The sequence below is a fragment of the Anolis carolinensis genome, chromosome 3 (genome assembly GCF_035594765.1).
Source record: "Anolis carolinensis isolate JA03-04 chromosome 3, rAnoCar3.1.pri, whole genome shotgun sequence".
Taxonomy (NCBI): domain Eukaryota; kingdom Metazoa; phylum Chordata; class Lepidosauria; order Squamata; family Dactyloidae; genus Anolis; species Anolis carolinensis.
In genome coordinates this window covers 280,927,113-280,945,276 of record NC_085843.1, presented here as the reverse complement: position 1 = coordinate 280,945,276, position 18,164 = coordinate 280,927,113, and the positions used below count along the sequence as shown (strand labels likewise).

At 42.5% G+C, this 18,164-nt stretch overlaps 1 protein-coding gene across 1 annotated transcript in view; it reads left to right on the top strand.

The window, feature by feature from the left end:
* prss56 (serine protease 56) overlaps positions 1-18,164 on the top strand; it is a 64,846-nt gene that overhangs the window by 30,204 nt on the left and 16,478 nt on the right. The window contains exons 3-10 of the mRNA XM_062976885.1: positions 68-268; positions 2,932-2,985; positions 8,271-8,460; positions 9,909-10,017; positions 10,113-10,272; positions 12,311-12,453; positions 14,083-14,242; positions 14,410-14,598. Of these exons, the coding sequence (XP_062832955.1) occupies positions 68-268; positions 2,932-2,985; positions 8,271-8,460; positions 9,909-10,017; positions 10,113-10,272; positions 12,311-12,453; positions 14,083-14,242; positions 14,410-14,598 (1,206 nt within the window). The remainder of the gene's footprint in view (positions 1-67; positions 269-2,931; positions 2,986-8,270; positions 8,461-9,908; positions 10,018-10,112; positions 10,273-12,310; positions 12,454-14,082; positions 14,243-14,409; positions 14,599-18,164) is intronic.

Here is an 18,164-nt window from a genome sequence, read left to right as displayed (position 1 = left end):
TCGCCCACATCTATGGCAGACATCCTCAGAGGTTGTGAGGTCTTTTCCCTTCTTGTTTCTTCCTCAGCCTCTGATGGTCCTTTGGATTCCCTGCCCAGTTGTGAAGTTGTGCTCCAAGCCCAGGCGGTGCCGGAACAACCTGCCAGAAACTGGGCCCTTAGCAAAGCCTGCGCTCCTTATCGGCGCTTGTGCATGGGCCAAGACTTGGCACCGGACAGCTGCATTCACCTTATGGTCGGCCACTGCCAGCTCCGACTCCAGGAATGCCGTGAGTGGGAAGGGGAGGCAGCAGAGCTCGGAAAATAATCCTTTCTAGACATAGAAAAAACATTTGATAGACTAAATTGGAACTTTATGATGGAAGTTCTCCAAGTACATGATATGGGAGACCAATTTATAAAAACAGTAAGAACTATTTACAAAGATCAATATGCACAGTTGATAATCAATGGGGAAAAACATGAAGAATTATAATAAGGTGTAGTACCAGGCAAGGCTATCTGCTTTTGCCACCCCTCTTTATTTTGTGTATAGATATACAGTAGAGTCTCGCTTATCCAACGTAAACAGGCCGGCAAAAGCTTGGATAAGCGAATATGTTGGATAAAAAGGAGAGATTAAGGAAAAGCCTATTAAACATCAAATTAGGTTATGATTTTACAAATTAAGCACCAAAACATCATGTTATGCAACAAATTTGGCAAAGTAGTTCAATATGCAGTAATGCTACATAGTAATTACTATATTTACGAATTTAGCACCAAAATATCACGATGTATTGAAAACATTGACTACAAAAATGCGTTGGATAATCCAGAATGTTGGATAAGTGAGACTCTACTGTACTTATAAAAGAAGACAGTCCACAAATTTGGGAACCCACCCAGTCCATTTTAATTTATGAATATCAAATTTACATTTCATTAGTATTGGTGTTTTGATTTCTGTTCTATGTTATTAATATATTTATTTTTATGGTCCTTTGTTGTGTCCATGGAGAAGAGACAAGTAACCGGTATTATTGCATAGGTCATCACACGTTTTGGTGCCTCAAATGCTGGATCTGTTTCCAGGTATATTTGACCTGCTGGTTCCACAAATGGCACCAGTTGTCCCTGATCAGCTCTAGTTTTTGAGATACAGAACATATACTATCTACCAGTTGCCATCTGTTTAGCCATCAAAACAAAATGATAACAAAACAATGATAAGCACATCTACTAAAACTAGAGCTGATGCAGTCTATTGAACGCAATTTTCTGAATCAGTGCCTCAAATAAACTGAAGAACAGGCCTAAAACCAAGGCACTAAGAATATATTTGGTTGGGTTGTTGTTGTTATTGTTATTATTACAGTCACATTTCTTAGATTTGAAAATGTCATCGATTGTAACATGTACAGTAATTCCAGTATCACTAACAGAAAAAGGAAAGCACCTGATGTTCTAAGGCCCTGTCTACACTGCCCTATAATATAGTTTCAGAATGAAGATTGATTGCATTTTATGGCAGTGTGGACTCTCATAATACTATTCAATGCAGTTAAACTGCATTATATGGCAGTGCATATGGAACCTATAACATCCATTTTTAGATCTGTTTATATGGGGGGGGGAGGAAGAGAACTTTATAATTAAATCTCCTCTTCAAGCTATATGAAGTAATAAGCTAACAACCCCCTCCCTGCTCATCTCAGTTCAATGCCAGAAACAGATAGCATATTTGGACCTATTGACTACAACTTTTTTTCTTCCTGCAGCCTATTCTTACTACTCTGCGGAGATTCAATTGAATCTTGTGATTTGTAGTTTCCTGGAGGGAGAGGCTTAGAGAAACTACAAATCCTGGGATCCCATAGATCCTCCATAGATCCCATAGACTGCAGGAATGAAGTGAGTGAAGGGGAGATGCACTGGAGGATGTTAAGGAAGCATTGTGAAAAATGATCCTTTAAATTAAAGATGACAGTCCCTAAAATTTGGAAGTTGTGTTCTAAAACAGATCAGCAATGATTACAAGATTTTTGCAATAATTTTAGCTAAGTGTGTGTGTGTGTGTGTGTGTATATATATATGTATATATATATAAAAATACATGCGGGTCAAGCAGGATTTTTTACCACCTAAGTGACAATCCTAGCAGTTTTGTAAACATCCTAGAATGCTACCGTGTTTCCCCGAAAATAAGACAGTGTCTTATATTAGTTTTTGCTCCCAAAGATGCACTAGGTCTTATTTTCAGGGGATGTCTTATTTTTCCATGAAGAAGAATTCACATTTATTGTTGAATAAAAAAATGAACATTTATTATATACTGTACAGTAGTTGTCATCATAAACCAGCATAACCAGACAAACTGTGAATCCTATCAAGAATCTCTTGTTACTACCAATATTTCCATGTACAACACTTTATGGTACGTACATTTACCGATCCTGCATGCTCTGCTGTTCTGTTCGGTGGGCATGCTTCCAAAGAAAAACTTTGCTAGGTCTTACTTTCGGGGGAGGCCTTATATTTAGCAATTCAGCAAAACCTCTACTAGGTCTTATTTTCTGGGGATGTCTTATTTTAGGGGAAACAGGGTATGAGGCTCATAATTAAAGTAGGTGGCTTTGATATTTTTAGATGCTGAGAAAGCATTTGACAATGTATTGGGGTTGTTTGTCAGGTAATTATGAAGAGGAGGAATTTGGGGCCAATTTTTAACATAATATTCATTTGACAATGTGGATACATCCATAAATTTCTGTGCAGAATTGTGGCCATGTTTCTGCTCTTTGCACAGCTCAGATGAACCATGGCAGTTAAAGCAATTTCACATTGTATAAATTCTACAATGTGGATGCACCCTTAATCTCCCTGTGAGCTAGGCTTTGGTGTGATGAAGGACTCTCTGCATCCTTATTACTTCTCCCTTCTGACCCCACAGGCCTAGAAAGCGACATGGACTACTTGAACACCGTTGCGGATCAGTCCCTTCCAGGTGAGAGAGCCTTCAGGTGGTCCTGGAGAAACCACACACTTCTGGAGACAGAATTAGGCCTTGCCTGCAGGAGTCAGAGCTGGAAATACAGCTGAGTTGTGCTTTGAGTGCATCACTGTTTCTCAATTCCTTTTGATGGCTTCGACCAGGCTCTGCGCCCCGGCATCTCTTTCCCTCTGCTTCCTGCAAGGGGAAAGGTCGGCGTTGGGTGCTGACCAAGCCCGGCTCTCCGGGGAAACAACACTCGCCTTGTTAATTGGGATTAAACTTGACAGCAACATGAGCAGAGGAGGACTGTTGCCTTGCCTCCTTCCATCTCTCCCCCTCCACTTCCTGCCTTTGGGAAGGACATATAACCCTTAAGGGAGGCTACATGATTATCCGCGGTTACCGCCCCACAAGTCAGGTCTCTGGTTGTAATCCTGAAAACAGGCAATATCCTCACAACAGGTGTCTTGTTGGATAAATAAAGGCTGGTTTGGGGTACCACATCTCCTAGAATCCCACCCCATCTTATGAGGGTTGAATGAAAAGTAATGCCTCCACCTTTGTTGCTTGCGTCTGGATGGGAATATTTTAATAAGTCACATGCAGAAATAATCCTTAGAATGTGCTCTTTAACTACCACTATTCACTTTTCCACATCATCACCAGACAATTGGATACATTTCTGCCAATGATGAACAAGTTTTCTGAAGCCATCACAGAAGAAGTCAACACTCTCTTTCCGCAACCAGCATCTCACAGAACCCATCGTGCACAGATCTTCCGATAGCCAAGCAAAGCGATAATGTGACCCACACGTTCTTGTGAAATGCCGATGATGCTTGGTGATACGACGATCGTCCTGAATCAATCTGTCAACCTTTTGCTTGTGAAACTCGGTGATTGCTGTCACAGGATGTCCAACTATTTGTTTGTCACGCAAGTCAGATATTCCCACCTCAACATCTTTAAACTTACTCTCCCAATGACGCAGAGTACTAGCATCAGTACAATCCCCATAAACAGCTTGCATTCTCTGATGAATCTCCTTTGGGGTGACACCTTCTGCTGTCAAGAATTCAATGATTGCACGTTGCTTACGTCACATTGACCAACTGTCTGTGCAGGGTTCCATACTTTGCACTTTAACAACGCTACCATTCAATGCTAAAGCTTCCTGCCAAATGGAACTGTAGAGGAGAGTCCACTGAACAGGCCAGTACCTGCCACATACCATTACTGCCATCTGTTGAGGAGTTATGAAGATGGAGGCATTACTTTTCATTCAACCCTCATACATACTCACATACCGGAGGCTAAGTTGGTTGTAAGACTGAGGGAGTTGTCATCCAAGAAAGTAACTTTTCCAAGTAAGTGATATAGGAAAGGTGACATGTGGCTTGAAAAGGATCTATGAGTTGTAGTTGACCACCAGATGAACATGAGTCAACAGTGTGATGCGGTAGCTAAAAAAGTTTGAGGGAAGTCATAGTCCCGCTTTATTATGCTTTGGTAAGACCTCACCTGGAACAACCCAGTTTTGGGCAAAGCAGTTCAAGGAGGAGATGGACAAGACAGAAGGTGACCAGAAAAGGGCAACCAAAATGATCAAAAGTTTAGAAACCAAGCTCTATGAGGAATGTTTAGCTTGGAGAAGAGAAGGTAAATTGGAATATAAATATTGGGAAAGATGGAGTATTGAGGATGCAGCCAGCTTAATTTTTGCTGCTTTAGAGACTAGAACATTGGAGCAATGCATTCCAACAGCAGGAAAAGTGATTCCACCTGAATATTAGAACTTTCAAGTGGTGAGAACTATTCAGGAGTAGAATATGTTGCTGCCTGGGAGTGCGGTGGAGCCTTCTTCTCTGGAGGACTTTAAGCAACAACAACAACAACAACACTCCATTACAGTTCATGACCAGCACAAAGACGGCCATGGGCTTGTATTGTGTGTTCCTGCATGGCAGAAGGAGATGGGACTGGATGGCTCTTGTGGTCTCTTCCAATTCCATGATTTTGCCATGCAAGAACACAAAATCAAAGCACACGTCACGTATCATTATCCAACACATTCTGGCTTGTCCCTATCCTTGAATTGCTTTGCTCAGAACCGGACATAGTGCTATTCCAGATGAGGTCTGACCAAAACAGAATAGGGTGGGACTATGATTTCCCTCAGTCTGGACACTAGACTCCTATTGATGTAGCCTTGAATTGCATTGGTCTATTTAACTGGTGCATCAGACTATTGACTAATATTCAACCTGTGGTCTACTACTCTGCCATATAATCCAGATTATAAAAACAGATAACCCACATTATCTGCTTTGAACTGGATTATATGAGTCTACACTGCCATATAATCCAGTTAAAAGCAGATAATCTGGAATTTCTATGTAGATGGGATGTAAGACTCCAAAACTTCTCATAACCCATGGCTTATCCATCTATTATAGTTTTCTTCACTTTGATGTCCTCCAGACATATTAGACTACGGCTCTGTCTACGGTGCCATATAAATTTCAGAACACAGATTAACTGCAATGAACTGGATTATATGGCAGTGTAGACTCATATAATCCAGTTCAATTTGGATTATATGAGACTACACTGACCATATATGGCCAAATCAAGGTGTACACAAAAGGTGTCAGCGGATGAATCTAATTACTCACACATTTTAATATTTTTATAATTCTTGTTTTAATAGAGTTAATATAATTTTTAATTGATTTTGGTATTGTTATTGTTTATTGAACTGCTGTTGTTTATTGAATGTGTTTTTGGGGCAATGGAATTGCCGACTGTTGTTAGCCGCCCTGAGTCCCTATGGGTGAGAAGGGAAAGGTAGAAATTATGTAAATAAATAAATAAATGAATAAATAAAATATAATCCAGTTCAAACTGCATTATATGGCAGTGTAAATGGAGTCTACAACTCCCATCATTCCAAGACCATTGGCTGTCTTTTCCCTGAAGAATGTCAGGAAAGGCTGCCTTTCTTGTTCCATTAGAAATAGAAAAGTTCGTTTTTGCAGGGTGATAATTCCAAGGAGTATCTATGCTGGTTGGAAGTTGTAATTCAAAAAATAATGCTTCCAAATTATGGACAAAATAAGGCTCCCATCTCTTTATGTGCATCATGTCAGGCAGGAATTCAATCAGTGAAGCCTATCCTTGAGATGTAGCCACAACGTAACAATTAACCAGCTACTTTTTTAAAACTGAGTAGATTTAGATGCATTACCATATTCTCAAAATGGGGATGCTTTTCAGTTAAGGACAGAAGGTAAGAGATAGCTTCCCATTTAGTAAACAAAGAACTCTGGAAAGGCCGTCATCTTTGATCTTTTCCCAATTTCCTTCCCTGTCAAAGGAACACCCCAGAGGTCAAAGAGCATCAAAATGTAAACAAGGGTATTGTTAATTTGCAGCTGCGTCTATTGAAACAGCCCTTTCTTGCTTAATCAACTAAAGCTTGAGTTGACTGATCTACCAGCTGAATTGATTGAAACGTACAGCTTGAGGATGAAGTAATGGGAAAAATCAACTGTTGGATTTCTTTTTCATTGTCCTCAATTCCTCTTACAGGCTTTGTAGACTTAAGGGCCATTCCCATACATTAACTCTCATTCCGACATATCTACCCATTGATCATCCCCTTATCCAAAATTCAGGAATTTAATATAATAATAATAATAATAATTTATTTTTCTATCCCGCCACCATCTCCCCGAAGGGACTCGGGGCGGCTAACATGGGGCAATGCCCAAAACAAACGGAGTAAAACAATTACAACGAATATCAAAACAAAACAATATAAATCAAATAAAATAGACAATTTAAACATTTTAAAAATACAATAAAACACAAATTTAAGATGCTTCTAGATCTGAAATTGTCTCTTAGGTGGCTAAGATAGGGATACTTTTGCTTTCTGGCAGTTCACAAACTTTGCTTCATGCACAATTATTACAAATATTGCATAAATTTACCCCTGGGTTGTGTGTATACAAAACATAAACAAATTTAATGGTTAGACTTGGGCCCTGTCTCCAAGGCATCTCATGTACACAGACAGATGTTCCATAATTAGAAAAAAAAACTCTGAAATCTCAAACATTTCTGGCTCTAAGCATTTTGAAAAAGGGATGCTCAACCTGTATCCATAATCTGGGGCAAGTGAAGCTGAATTCTGCAACTTGTGTTTGTGACACAATGCAAATGAATTTCTGCAATTGCACTTATTTTACATGCACTTTCTGCAATGGGTGCTATTCTGAATAGTAATTTCTGTGTTCTCCTAGTTATCCAGAAGATACACTGAGCTATGCAGAAACCTTTGGGGTTTCTCAAGTGCATCTAAATACAATGATTTCAAAATTCACCAAACTATGAAGGCCATGAACAGTGGTTTCCATATAAGTGAAGTTGTAACTTTCAGACGCTGTAACCATTTGGGTTTTGTAGTCCAATAACATCAGGGCATCTACATTTGGGAGACAACAGGGCTCCGGGCTGTGGCGCAGGCTGGAGAGCAAGCCAGCTGCAACCAGCTGCAATGAATCACTCTGACCAGGAGGTCATGAGTTTGAGGCCCGCTCGGAGCCTGTTTGTCTTGTCTTTGTTCTATGTTAAAAGGCATTGAATGTTTGCCTGTATGTGTAATGTGATCCGCCCTGAGTCCCCTTCAAGGTGAGAAGGGCAGAATATAAATGCTGTAAATAAATAAATAGATAGATAATCAGCCTAGATCCTTGGAAGGAAGGAAGGAAGGAAGGAAGGAAGGAAGGAAGGAAGGAAGGAAGGAAGGAAGGAAGGAAGGAAGGAAGGAGGGAGCTTGAGCCTCTTGGAAGCTGAATTCAGAGCTGAATGCTACTCTTTTTCCCACTATGATCTCACTGAATTGCAGGCAACTATAACTCTCCAGATGTTTTTGGACTGCAGTTCCTATAACCTCTTCATCCGCTATGCTGGCGGAGGCTGATAGTTGTTGGACAAAGAGAGATAGAGGACCACATTGATACAGCCTTGCTGTAGAGCCTATGAAAGTTCCTTTTGGGGATGACATCTCTCAGTATCAACCAACCAGTGGGATATGTGGATTCTGAGAGATGTCATCCCCAAAAGAACAGCTCCAGCCTTTGGCTTAAGAAACATGGGAACTCACCTGAAACACAGTCGATGGAAAATGGAGACTTGACCCTTCCATTGTTGCCACTATGATGAAGTCCCCATTTGCCCACCCTGTGGCATCTTCCTTCCCTCTAACCACCTCTTCTTGCTTCCTCTTCCAGGTTTGTGTGGACACCGTGGGGTCTCAGCCCCCAACACAACAGTACCGAAGGGGAAGATTGTGGGGGGCAACAAATCCTGGCCCGGGGCATGGCCATGGCTGGTGTCTGTCTGGCTCAATGGGGAGCTGATGTGTGGTGGGGTGCTGGTGGGCGATGCCTGGGTCCTCACAGCTGCCCACTGCTTCACCGGGTAAGGCATAGATTATACCTACTCTTCTTGAATCCTCTCCTCTCCTCTAACCAACTTCCTTGGACCCCAAACCCATCTTCCCTTGGCTTCTTATTACTCTTATTACTATTTCACTAAGACATTTAAAGAGTAAATGAAGTGTACATGCTGATGGGTGTAGAACGAAAAGGGATGCAAATGATTGACAAAGTTAAATGAACAGTTGAGCATTCATGTTTTAAGGCAGTTTTTCCCAAGCTGTCAGTTTCTAGATATGTCAGACTTGCACAGTTCCCAAGCAACTATCATATTATGAGCTTTGTAGTTCATGTGGTGAAAGTTCTAGGATGCAGAAAGACAACTTAGTCAAAAAAGACTGAGTCAATAACAAAATGCACCCATAGCATTAACAGTGCTGGCTTTACATTTTTTACGCCTCGCACTTTGGCCCAGCTCGCCCTGGTTTAAAATTACTGTTTTTATACTTTGTTTTATTATGCCATTCTCACTGTTTTGTTTTACTTTGTTATTGTATAAGCATTTTATTGGATGTTGTTGAGTGTCTGGTATGTATTTTATTTTGTTTTATTGTAATTGTTTGGGCTTGGCCCCGTGTAAGCCGCCCCGAGTCCCTTCAGGGAGATGGAGGCGGGATACAAAAATAATGATGTTGTTGTTGTTGTTGTTGTTGTTGTTGTTGTTATTATTATTATTCTCTGTCAGGAATGGTCTCTGCTGCCCCCTGGTGGGAACCAGCCAAAGCACAGTGGGAAGGATGGTGGGATCTGGGCACAATCATAGGACTTTATCACATAAGGCAGGCGAACTGGTTACACCTGGTCCATCGCCTTTGGAAATGGTCCCTATCACATCACACTGAATGCATCCTGTTTCCAGTTTGCTTCCATCCCTGATTTGCCCAACCCTAGCTATTGACTCATCAATAACTCTATTCCACTGTGTTCTGGTTATCTACCTTGGTGGGACGGGCCCCTTCTAACTTCGTGCTGATACTCCCTGATACAAAATGACATCAGAGAGCAGGATTTGACTTATCTCCAATTCTCCCCTTCACTGTTCCCAAGTTTTGCATTTTGTACATATATGTGTATCTTTGTAGATTTTGTTAAATTCTAGAATTGCACAATTGCTCTAAAAGTAACACATACAGGGGGTACAGATACATGAAGATTCTAGGATTTTAGTGATAATATTGTGGTATGGTGTGGTATGGGAGGAGGCCCATAATGGTGACACCAACCTTGGTTTCTTTCTTTCTTGGAAGCTCGTCACCTGGGACACTTTTGTGGCAGGCATCCTCAAACTGAGGCCCTCCAGCTGTTTGACTCGTGGTCTGGTCCTTGTCCACTAACTACCACTCTGAGTCCTACAATAAAGACATTTGCTCCCTTTGGTGTATTAAGTGCATCATATTTTTTTTAACTTTCTCCTCTCTTTTCTCCTCACAGAAGTAGAAATGAGTTGGCCTGGTCTGTAGTTCTGGGAGATTATGACCTGACGAAGTTGGATGAAGGCGAGAGGATTGTGCCGGTTAGTCGCATCCTTTCCCACCCAAAGGTGAGCCACGAAAGCGCTCTCCCTGCCTGATCTCCCACCTGCCATGGCCCATTCCACTCTTCATCACTGGCATCTCTCTGATACTCTTTCCATAGTTCAACCCCAAGACGTTCCATAATGACATGGCTCTGCTGGAACTGAGCAGCCCCGTGAGCCCCTCGCCGTGGGTGACCCCCGTGTGCTTGCCTGAGCATCCCACCGAGCTGGACACAGGGACTCTTTGCTACATCATAGGCTGGGGCTCACTCTATGAAGGTAAGGGCTACCATTTAAGGGTGCAGGTGGGTACTGGAGTTCATGCTGACCTTTCCTTTGCATTTACATGCCATCCTTCCTTCCAGTTAGGTCTCTCCCCCCCCCCCCCCCAATACCTATTTTATCCTTGCAACCAGCCTGAGAGGTAGGCAGTGGTGTCTCCCATGATCTTATATTTTAGCCTGAACTTTTTTGCTTGAATCAGAAACTGGAATGAAGTCACTTTCAGGAGGGTTAATTACCCTGTTTCCCCTAAAATAAGACATCCCCAGAAAATAAGACCTAGTAGAGGTTTTGCTGAATTGCTAAATATAAGGCCTCCCCCAAAAGTAAGACCTAGCAAAGTTTTTCTTTGGAAGCATGCCCGCCAAACAGAACACCAGAGCATGCAGGATCGGTAAATGTACGTACCATAGAGTGTTGTACATGGAAATAATGGTAGTAACAAGAAATTCTTGATAGGATTCACAGTTTGTCTGGTTATGCTGGTTTGTGATGACAACTACTGTACAGTATATAATAAATGTTCATTTTTTTGTTCAACAATAAATGTGAATTCTTTTTCATAGAAAAATAAGACATCCCCTGAAAATAAGACCTAGAGCATCTTTGGGAGCAAAAATTAATATAAGACACTGTCTTATTTTCGGGGAAACACAGTAGCTCCAAACCACCCTGATTTATTGGTGAGCCAGGCCTCTCAACAATCCATCTTCCATCAGACTGCTCAATCATGCGGCTAAGCAGCACCGACAAATGACAACACAGTCGTAATTCAGCTGATCACAGCAGTTCTAATGCTTTATTATATACAGTAGAGTCTCACTTATCCAACATAAACAGGCCGGCAGAATGTTGGATAAGCAAATATGTTGGATAATAAGGAGGGATTAAGGAACACCCTATTAAATATTAAATTAGGTTATGATTTTACAAATTAAGCACCAAAACATCATGTTACACAACAAATTTGACAGAAAAAGTAGTTCAAATACGAAATGATGCTATGTAGTAATTACTGTATTTACTAATTTAGCACCAAAATATCACGATTTATTGAAAACATTGACTACAAAAATGCATTGGATAATCCAGAACGTTGGATAAGCAAGTGTTGGATAAGTGAGACTCTACTGTACAATTATATACAACTACAAAGTCCATCACTCATAGGACCCATGCTTCCCTAACAAGGCAAAGCATGTCCTCTCTCTTTGCCAATCGTCTGCAAAGCTCTTCACAGGCAACTTCCACATTCCATAGCAGAATGACGAACATCCTGTCTGCCCTTCTGGGACGGGAAGTTTTGACCTATTGGCTAGGCAGGATATCATTCAGGCTGGCCTGCCATTAACCCGTGTGCTGCTAGAAAGCATGCCGGAATACACAGTTGCAGAAATCCAGCAGCAAAACACTTGATTCAACATTTTACCCTTACACCAAAATACACCAACAGTCACCATCCCATTGATTTGGAAAGTGCCAGCTACCACGTAATTAGTTCAGTGGTGGTCCTGTTCTGCCATTTTAATTGCCCAGATTTCTCTGGAAAGCAAATAATCTGTAACTTTGTGTGACAACTTGTATTGGATTACACTTTTCTTTGGTGATGAAGATCGAAGTAAGTCTCATTTTAGGCATAATATCAGGAGTGAGAACAATGTTTGGTGTAGTTTTGGTGGGAATTGTGTAGCCCACAGATCAAAGTCTGCCTTTGGGGAGCTTTCATGTGCCCTCTTTGGCCCACCTTCCTGAGCTCCTTTTCATACTGGGCTATAAAGTAAGTAAATAAGTAATAATTTTTAAAAAAACACAAACTCATGTAAACATCTCCCAAATTCAGAGTTCAACTTGAGGAGGGAAATGGTTTGTATCACTGTCATGGCTAATGCCAGTTTTGTGGCTTAATCCACTGTCCATAAGGATTTATCTCTCTCCCTGTCACTGGCCAAACTGAACAACTTGGGCACAATGAGGAGATATGGTGGACACTGGGTGGATGAGGACCCACCCCTCACATCTTCTGCTTATCTCACAGATGGGCCGGCAGCAGATGTAGTCATGGAAGCCCGTGTGCCAATCCTAGCCCAAGACACCTGCCGGAGCGCCCTGGGGTCTCAGCTCTTCACCAGTGCCATGTTCTGTGCCGGATACCTTTCTGGGGGCATCGACTCATGCCAGGTAGGGCTCTTTAAGAGATGGACGAGAGGGGATTATTTGGATATCCCCCCCCCCTCATGGTTGGGCAGTTCTGTCCTAGAGAATTTGGTATCTGAATGACTTCAGCTTTCATTTAAAGTAGGGGAAAAAAGATTCAACCTTGCTCTCATAAAGAAGAAGGTGAAACCGTATTTGCACTATGGAGGATCTGAAGGTTTTCAGAATGAGACCATGAAAATCCTGCATCAAGACAAGATATATTTAGAAGGGTATTGTCATTGCCTTCCTCTGAGGCTGAGAGAGTGTGAGACTTGTGGATTTCCAAGGCCAAGTGGGAATACCATACACTATTCTCTATGTGGAATGAGAGGGTTTGTCAAAGTTTGGGTCAAAGAAAGGCCCTGTGAAGGACATGATTAATGAAAACAAACTGTGGTCTGCATCTAATATGTGCCATCATTCGTTTAATAAGTGGATATTGGTGTGGTTGCTCATTAAGTGTACTAGTTCGGGATGCACACATGTTGAGCCACAGTATTGCTCCGGGGCAGCAAATCTGCCTCTGATCTTGTTCCAAAGAGTAGCTCCCTGAAAACAGGTTTAGCACCTTACATACCTTCAAGTCAACTTTGATTTATGGCAACCCTTTTCTAGACAAGATATAATTAGAAGGGTATTGCCATTGCCTTCCTCTGAGGCTGTCCTGTTTTGTCTTACAAGAACAGCCTTAAAACACTGTGGTAAGTAAATGAAACTGCTTTACTTCAACAAAACATAAAGTACAACACACTCAGTGGAATAATGCAAGAGGTAGCAAGGAAGTCTTAGGGCAAACCCAGTTCCTAGTCTCTGATAAACTCCCAGCAGTCTTACTTAAGACAAAGAAACGGCAATAAATCCAGATGCAGACTTGAAGCAGGCACACGGGGAGTCAGTTTGTTACCAGCAAGAGTTCGCTGCACTTGCTTCTGCTTTATAGCTCTGAGTCCCCTCCCAGCTGCAAAGGCAGTTCCTAATTACTCAGCTGCATTTCTGGCAGCTATTCTAGCTGAATGATGTCTCTGCTCTGTTTCCTTTCACCTCTCGTGAAATGAGGGTACTTGCAAAATCTCCTCCTCAGATTCCAACTCACCCTCAGATTCATGAACACTTTCCTGCTCCCCTTCCTCTTCTGAAGAAGAGGAATCCCTAACAGAGGCTGAGAAAGTGTGACTTGTCCAAGGTCACCTCATGGGGACTCAAACCTTGGTCCCATAGGGTCCTTGTCCGTATCTCCAACCACTCTACCATACTGGTTTTCTCAGCACTTTGGACAGTTCCTTTAAAATATGGATTCATTGCTGGTAGAAAGTCACCAGTCAACATCGTAGAGTTATATCTTGCCACACACTTTTCTCTGTTCTAACTATTGTAGTGTCTGAAAGGACTCCAAGGGCCATCTAGTCTCATCCCAGTTGCCATTCAGGAAAACACAATCTGATCAATCCCAGCAGATGGCCATCCAGGCTTTGTTTAGAAACCTCCAGAGAAATAGACTCCATCACCCTCTGTGGCAAATTTTATTTTTCCTATATGGGTTTGGGGTCTTGGTTCTGTTCCTGCCCATTTGTATTGGTGTCCATTCAAATATGCAGCTTTATTTCCTTCCAGGGCGACTCTGGGGGCCCTCTGACCTGCTGGGACCCTGCCTCTGAGCGTTATAAGCTCTATGGAATCACTTCTTGGGGCGATGGCTGCGGGGAGCGAGGGAAGCCTGGCGTCTACACCCGTGTTGCTGCCTTCACCGACTGGATCCAACAGCAGATGGAAAGTGAGTGCAGTGGATCTCTCCTAGTTCCCAGGCTGAGAAATCCACATTGTGCTCCTTCTTATGTTAGTTGTGCTTCTCTTTGCCAGAGGAAGTAGTTGATGCCAACCAAAGCACCCTTCCTTACTGCTCTTAGTTGTTCACGCTCCACCTGTTGTTCTCTGCACCAGAATCACCATCCAGCCGGGAGCCCACCTGTTTTGAGATGCTAGCTTTGGCAGAGCTGTCTCCAGAGAAGCAGCAAGCAGAACTCAGCCACTTGTGTGCCTTCTACACCCAGCTCTGCTCCCCTTCTGCCAGCCCAGCAGCTTGCACCCATGCCGCAGATGAGAAATGCAAGGCAAAGAGGCAGCAGTGTGGTAAGTGCTGTGGAAATGGCTGACTCAAAGGAATCGTAGGATGAAATGCCTTTGACCTTGGAGTTCATCCACACTACAGAAGTATAGCAGTTTCATAGTCCAGTTGCCCTATGCACAGAAACACAAATAAAGTGTTGCAGGTGAGGTGAGTTGTCAGAACAGTGAGTAGACATTCAACTGCTTGGTGTGAGTGGGAGTGGGGCAGGTGATCACTATGTTCTCGGGGAGGTTGATATGGCAGGGATGACTCCCAATCAAGTGAGCCTGAATAGGCCATTGAATGTGCCAATTTTTTCTGATGCTACTTTATAGACTTACTAGCTTTGCCTGGCCACACGTTGCTGTGGCTTATGGGAATCCTTTGTTGGCCAGGTGGAATAGCAGTGAATAGCCTTGCAGTCTCAAAGCCTGGCTGTTTTCTGGAGTAGCTGGAGCTTTTTGTTGTATGAACGTAGAGGCATGGATGAGGGGTTGTGCTGCCAAGTTAGTGTTTCTGGGATGTTTAGTTTTGTTGTTTTGTCCTAGGCCGAAATTTCATTACCCTTTTATATATATAGATGTTCCATTATCCCAAATGAGGATATTCTGTTTGTGAATGATCTTTTCTGCTTAATTTTGAAAGACTCATTCACATCATAGGAAAAGGTTTATTAAAGGTTTCAAAGGTAGGTAATGATGAACCTGCTCACCTTGCAATAGGTTCACTTTAGGGTTGCCGTAAGTCGGAAATGACTTGAATGCACTCATCAGCTGCATCTTCACTGTTGAATTAATGCAGATCAACACCACTTTAATTGCCATGGCCCCGATGCTGTGGAATCATGTGAATTGTCATTTGGTGAGGCACCAGAACTATTTGCAAGAGGAGTCGAAAGACATTGCAAAAGGAGAATTCCCAAAATTCTGTATCATTGAGCTTTGGCAGATAAAGTGATGTCAAGCTGGATTAATTGGACTGTGTAGATGCACCCAGCAGCAACAACAACAACAACAACAACAACTTTCTCAGGGTAGCCTCTTTATTACAGCTAGTGCCTCAATTATTGAGTTCCTTTTAAAAAGTCCTGCTCGAAGATTTTCCTTTAATTCTTAGGAACTAACTGTTTGATAGATTACATCTTGGAAGGTGAGCTGTCAAATATTAAATAAGTATTCTAGTTAGAACAGATTTTTTTTAAAAATGTAAAGCAGTGTGTAGCCTGATTTCTTTTGACAATCGTATCCAAAAATGGATTTCATTAGACTCATAGCAGGCATCAAATTGTGTGTTATCACTGAGAGAATTAATTCATCCAAGGAAATCGACAACACTTCCAGAGTCTTCTCACTCCCTCTCCGGTCAAAAGCAAAACCCTTTCTATAACTGTACCAATTTAACTAGCTATGAGGCATGCCGGCTAGGAATGATACGACACATATCTGAAAAGTAACAGGCTGGGAAAGGTTAGCTTTTTAGCATCTTAAAGGTTGGCAGGAGGGCTTTAAAATGAATGACAAAACAAGCTAATCACCAGTGTGGAACATATAAACCTGAAGTCAGCTGGCAGTGAGACTTAAGAGTCCAAGTGAAGGACCTAGACTTTCTTGAAGAATCATAGAATCATTTAGTCCAGGCATGGGCAGATTTTGGCCCTCCAGGTGTTTTGGACTTCAACTCCCACAATTTCTAACAGCTGGTAGGCTGTTGGGAATTGTGAGAGTTGAAGTCCAAAACACCTGGCAGGTCAAAGTTGGCCAATGCCTGATCTAGTCCAATCCCCTGCCATCCAAAAGCCTCCAAAGACAGAGCCAACTGTATGGTATTGCTACCCACGTTGGGAAAGTCTATTCTTCGGTGCATCTCTTCCCCCTTATAGCTTCACAAATCTCTTCTTACATTTGGAAATTCTGCACCACGGCTTCTGAGCTTCCCTGAGACAGATTTTCTTTGCCAAGTGTTTGGCTCTCCTTTCCGTTCTTGTTTGTGCTACGAAATAGCACGACCCCAAAATGATTTAGTCTGGATTTGTGGCATCTTGCTGAGGGATCTCTGGGGGCTTCATTGTCCTTCCTCGGCTGGGCACTCAGAGCAGATTGTTCTCTGTCTTGTGTGGCATTCCTGGCTTAATCAAGTCTATGCAAAAACTTGTTTCCCCCCAAAAGAAGAGATGTTGATGAGAAGAGGGTCACATCTCATCAGCGTCATTCCTTGGGCCTCTGCCCCATCGCAAGGCCAGCGCCCAGCTTGAGATCTCCAGCGCGGTTGAGGGAAGAGTTGCAACCATCCTTTGGAGGTCAGCTGCTCAGCTCCTGCTAAGATACTTATTGAAAGCTCAAGGGTTGGCAGCAAAAGGAGACAGGGCTCTTCAACTGATTGGGGAAATGTTCCTTTTGGGAACTCTAATTCTCAGAATCTCCTAACCAGAACAAGGGATGCTAGGATTTGTTTTCTGCTGCCTTGGAGACTAGGACGCAGAAGAGCAATAGCTTCAAACTGCAGGAAAGGAGATTACACCTTAACATTAGGAAGAACTTCACTGTGATAGCTATTCAGCAATGGAACTCTCTGCCACAAAGTGTGGTGGAGGCTCCTTCTTTGGAGGCTTTTAAGCAGATGGCCATCTATCAGGGGTGCTTTGAATATGACTTTCCTGCTTTTTGGCAGGGGGTTGGACTGGATGGCCCACCAGGTTTCTTCCAACTCTATGATTCTATGAAAAGACTCCTCTGTCTCCTAGCAGTTGGAGTAATGTTAAACTGGGAAGTCACGTGAGAAGGTCTTTTTGGCTATGGCACATTGGTTGCTGCATGCTCTCCCCTTGGTTTGGTTTCTTTCTGGCATCAGAAAACATGGATGTTTATTGAAGTTTTCACATTTCAAAGTGTGCACATCCCTAGGTTTAAATTGCCTTAGCTTTTAATGAATTCATTTTAAAATGGTTTAAACTAAATGATCTTTGGCAAGTCACACTTTCTCAGGCTCAATGTTAGGCAATAGCTAACCTCTTCTGAAGAAATGTTGTCAAGAGATCCCCGTGATAAGTTTGTCTTAGGGTTGCCAAGGTTTGGAAATGGCTTAAAGGCACACCACCACAACAGCAAAATGGACACCCTGATTAATATGTCTTTGTCATGTTCAAGTTATCTATGCACTTAATCGTGAAGTGTTTTCTGTTGTATCTATTTTATGCCACCTAGAGATGCCGTAATGATAGGCGAAATAGACGGATTTTACTAGAAATGAAACTTCCCCAAAAACTTTTAATGGAGGTGATTTCTTGATCATTGAATCCTAGAGTTGGAAGAGACCTCGTGGACCATCCAGTCCAACCCCATTCTGCCAAGAAGCAGGAAATCGCATTCAAAGCACCCCCGACAGATGGCCATCCAGCCTCTGCTTAAAAGCCTCCAAAGAAGGCGCCTCCACCACAGTCCGGGGAGAGAGTTCCACTGCTGAACAGCCCTCACAGTGAGGAAGTTCTTCCTGATGTTCAGGTGGAATCTCCTTCCCTGTAGTTTGAAGCCATTGTTCCGCATCCTAGTCTCCAGGGCAGCAGAAAACAAGCCTGCTCCCTCCTCCCTGTGAC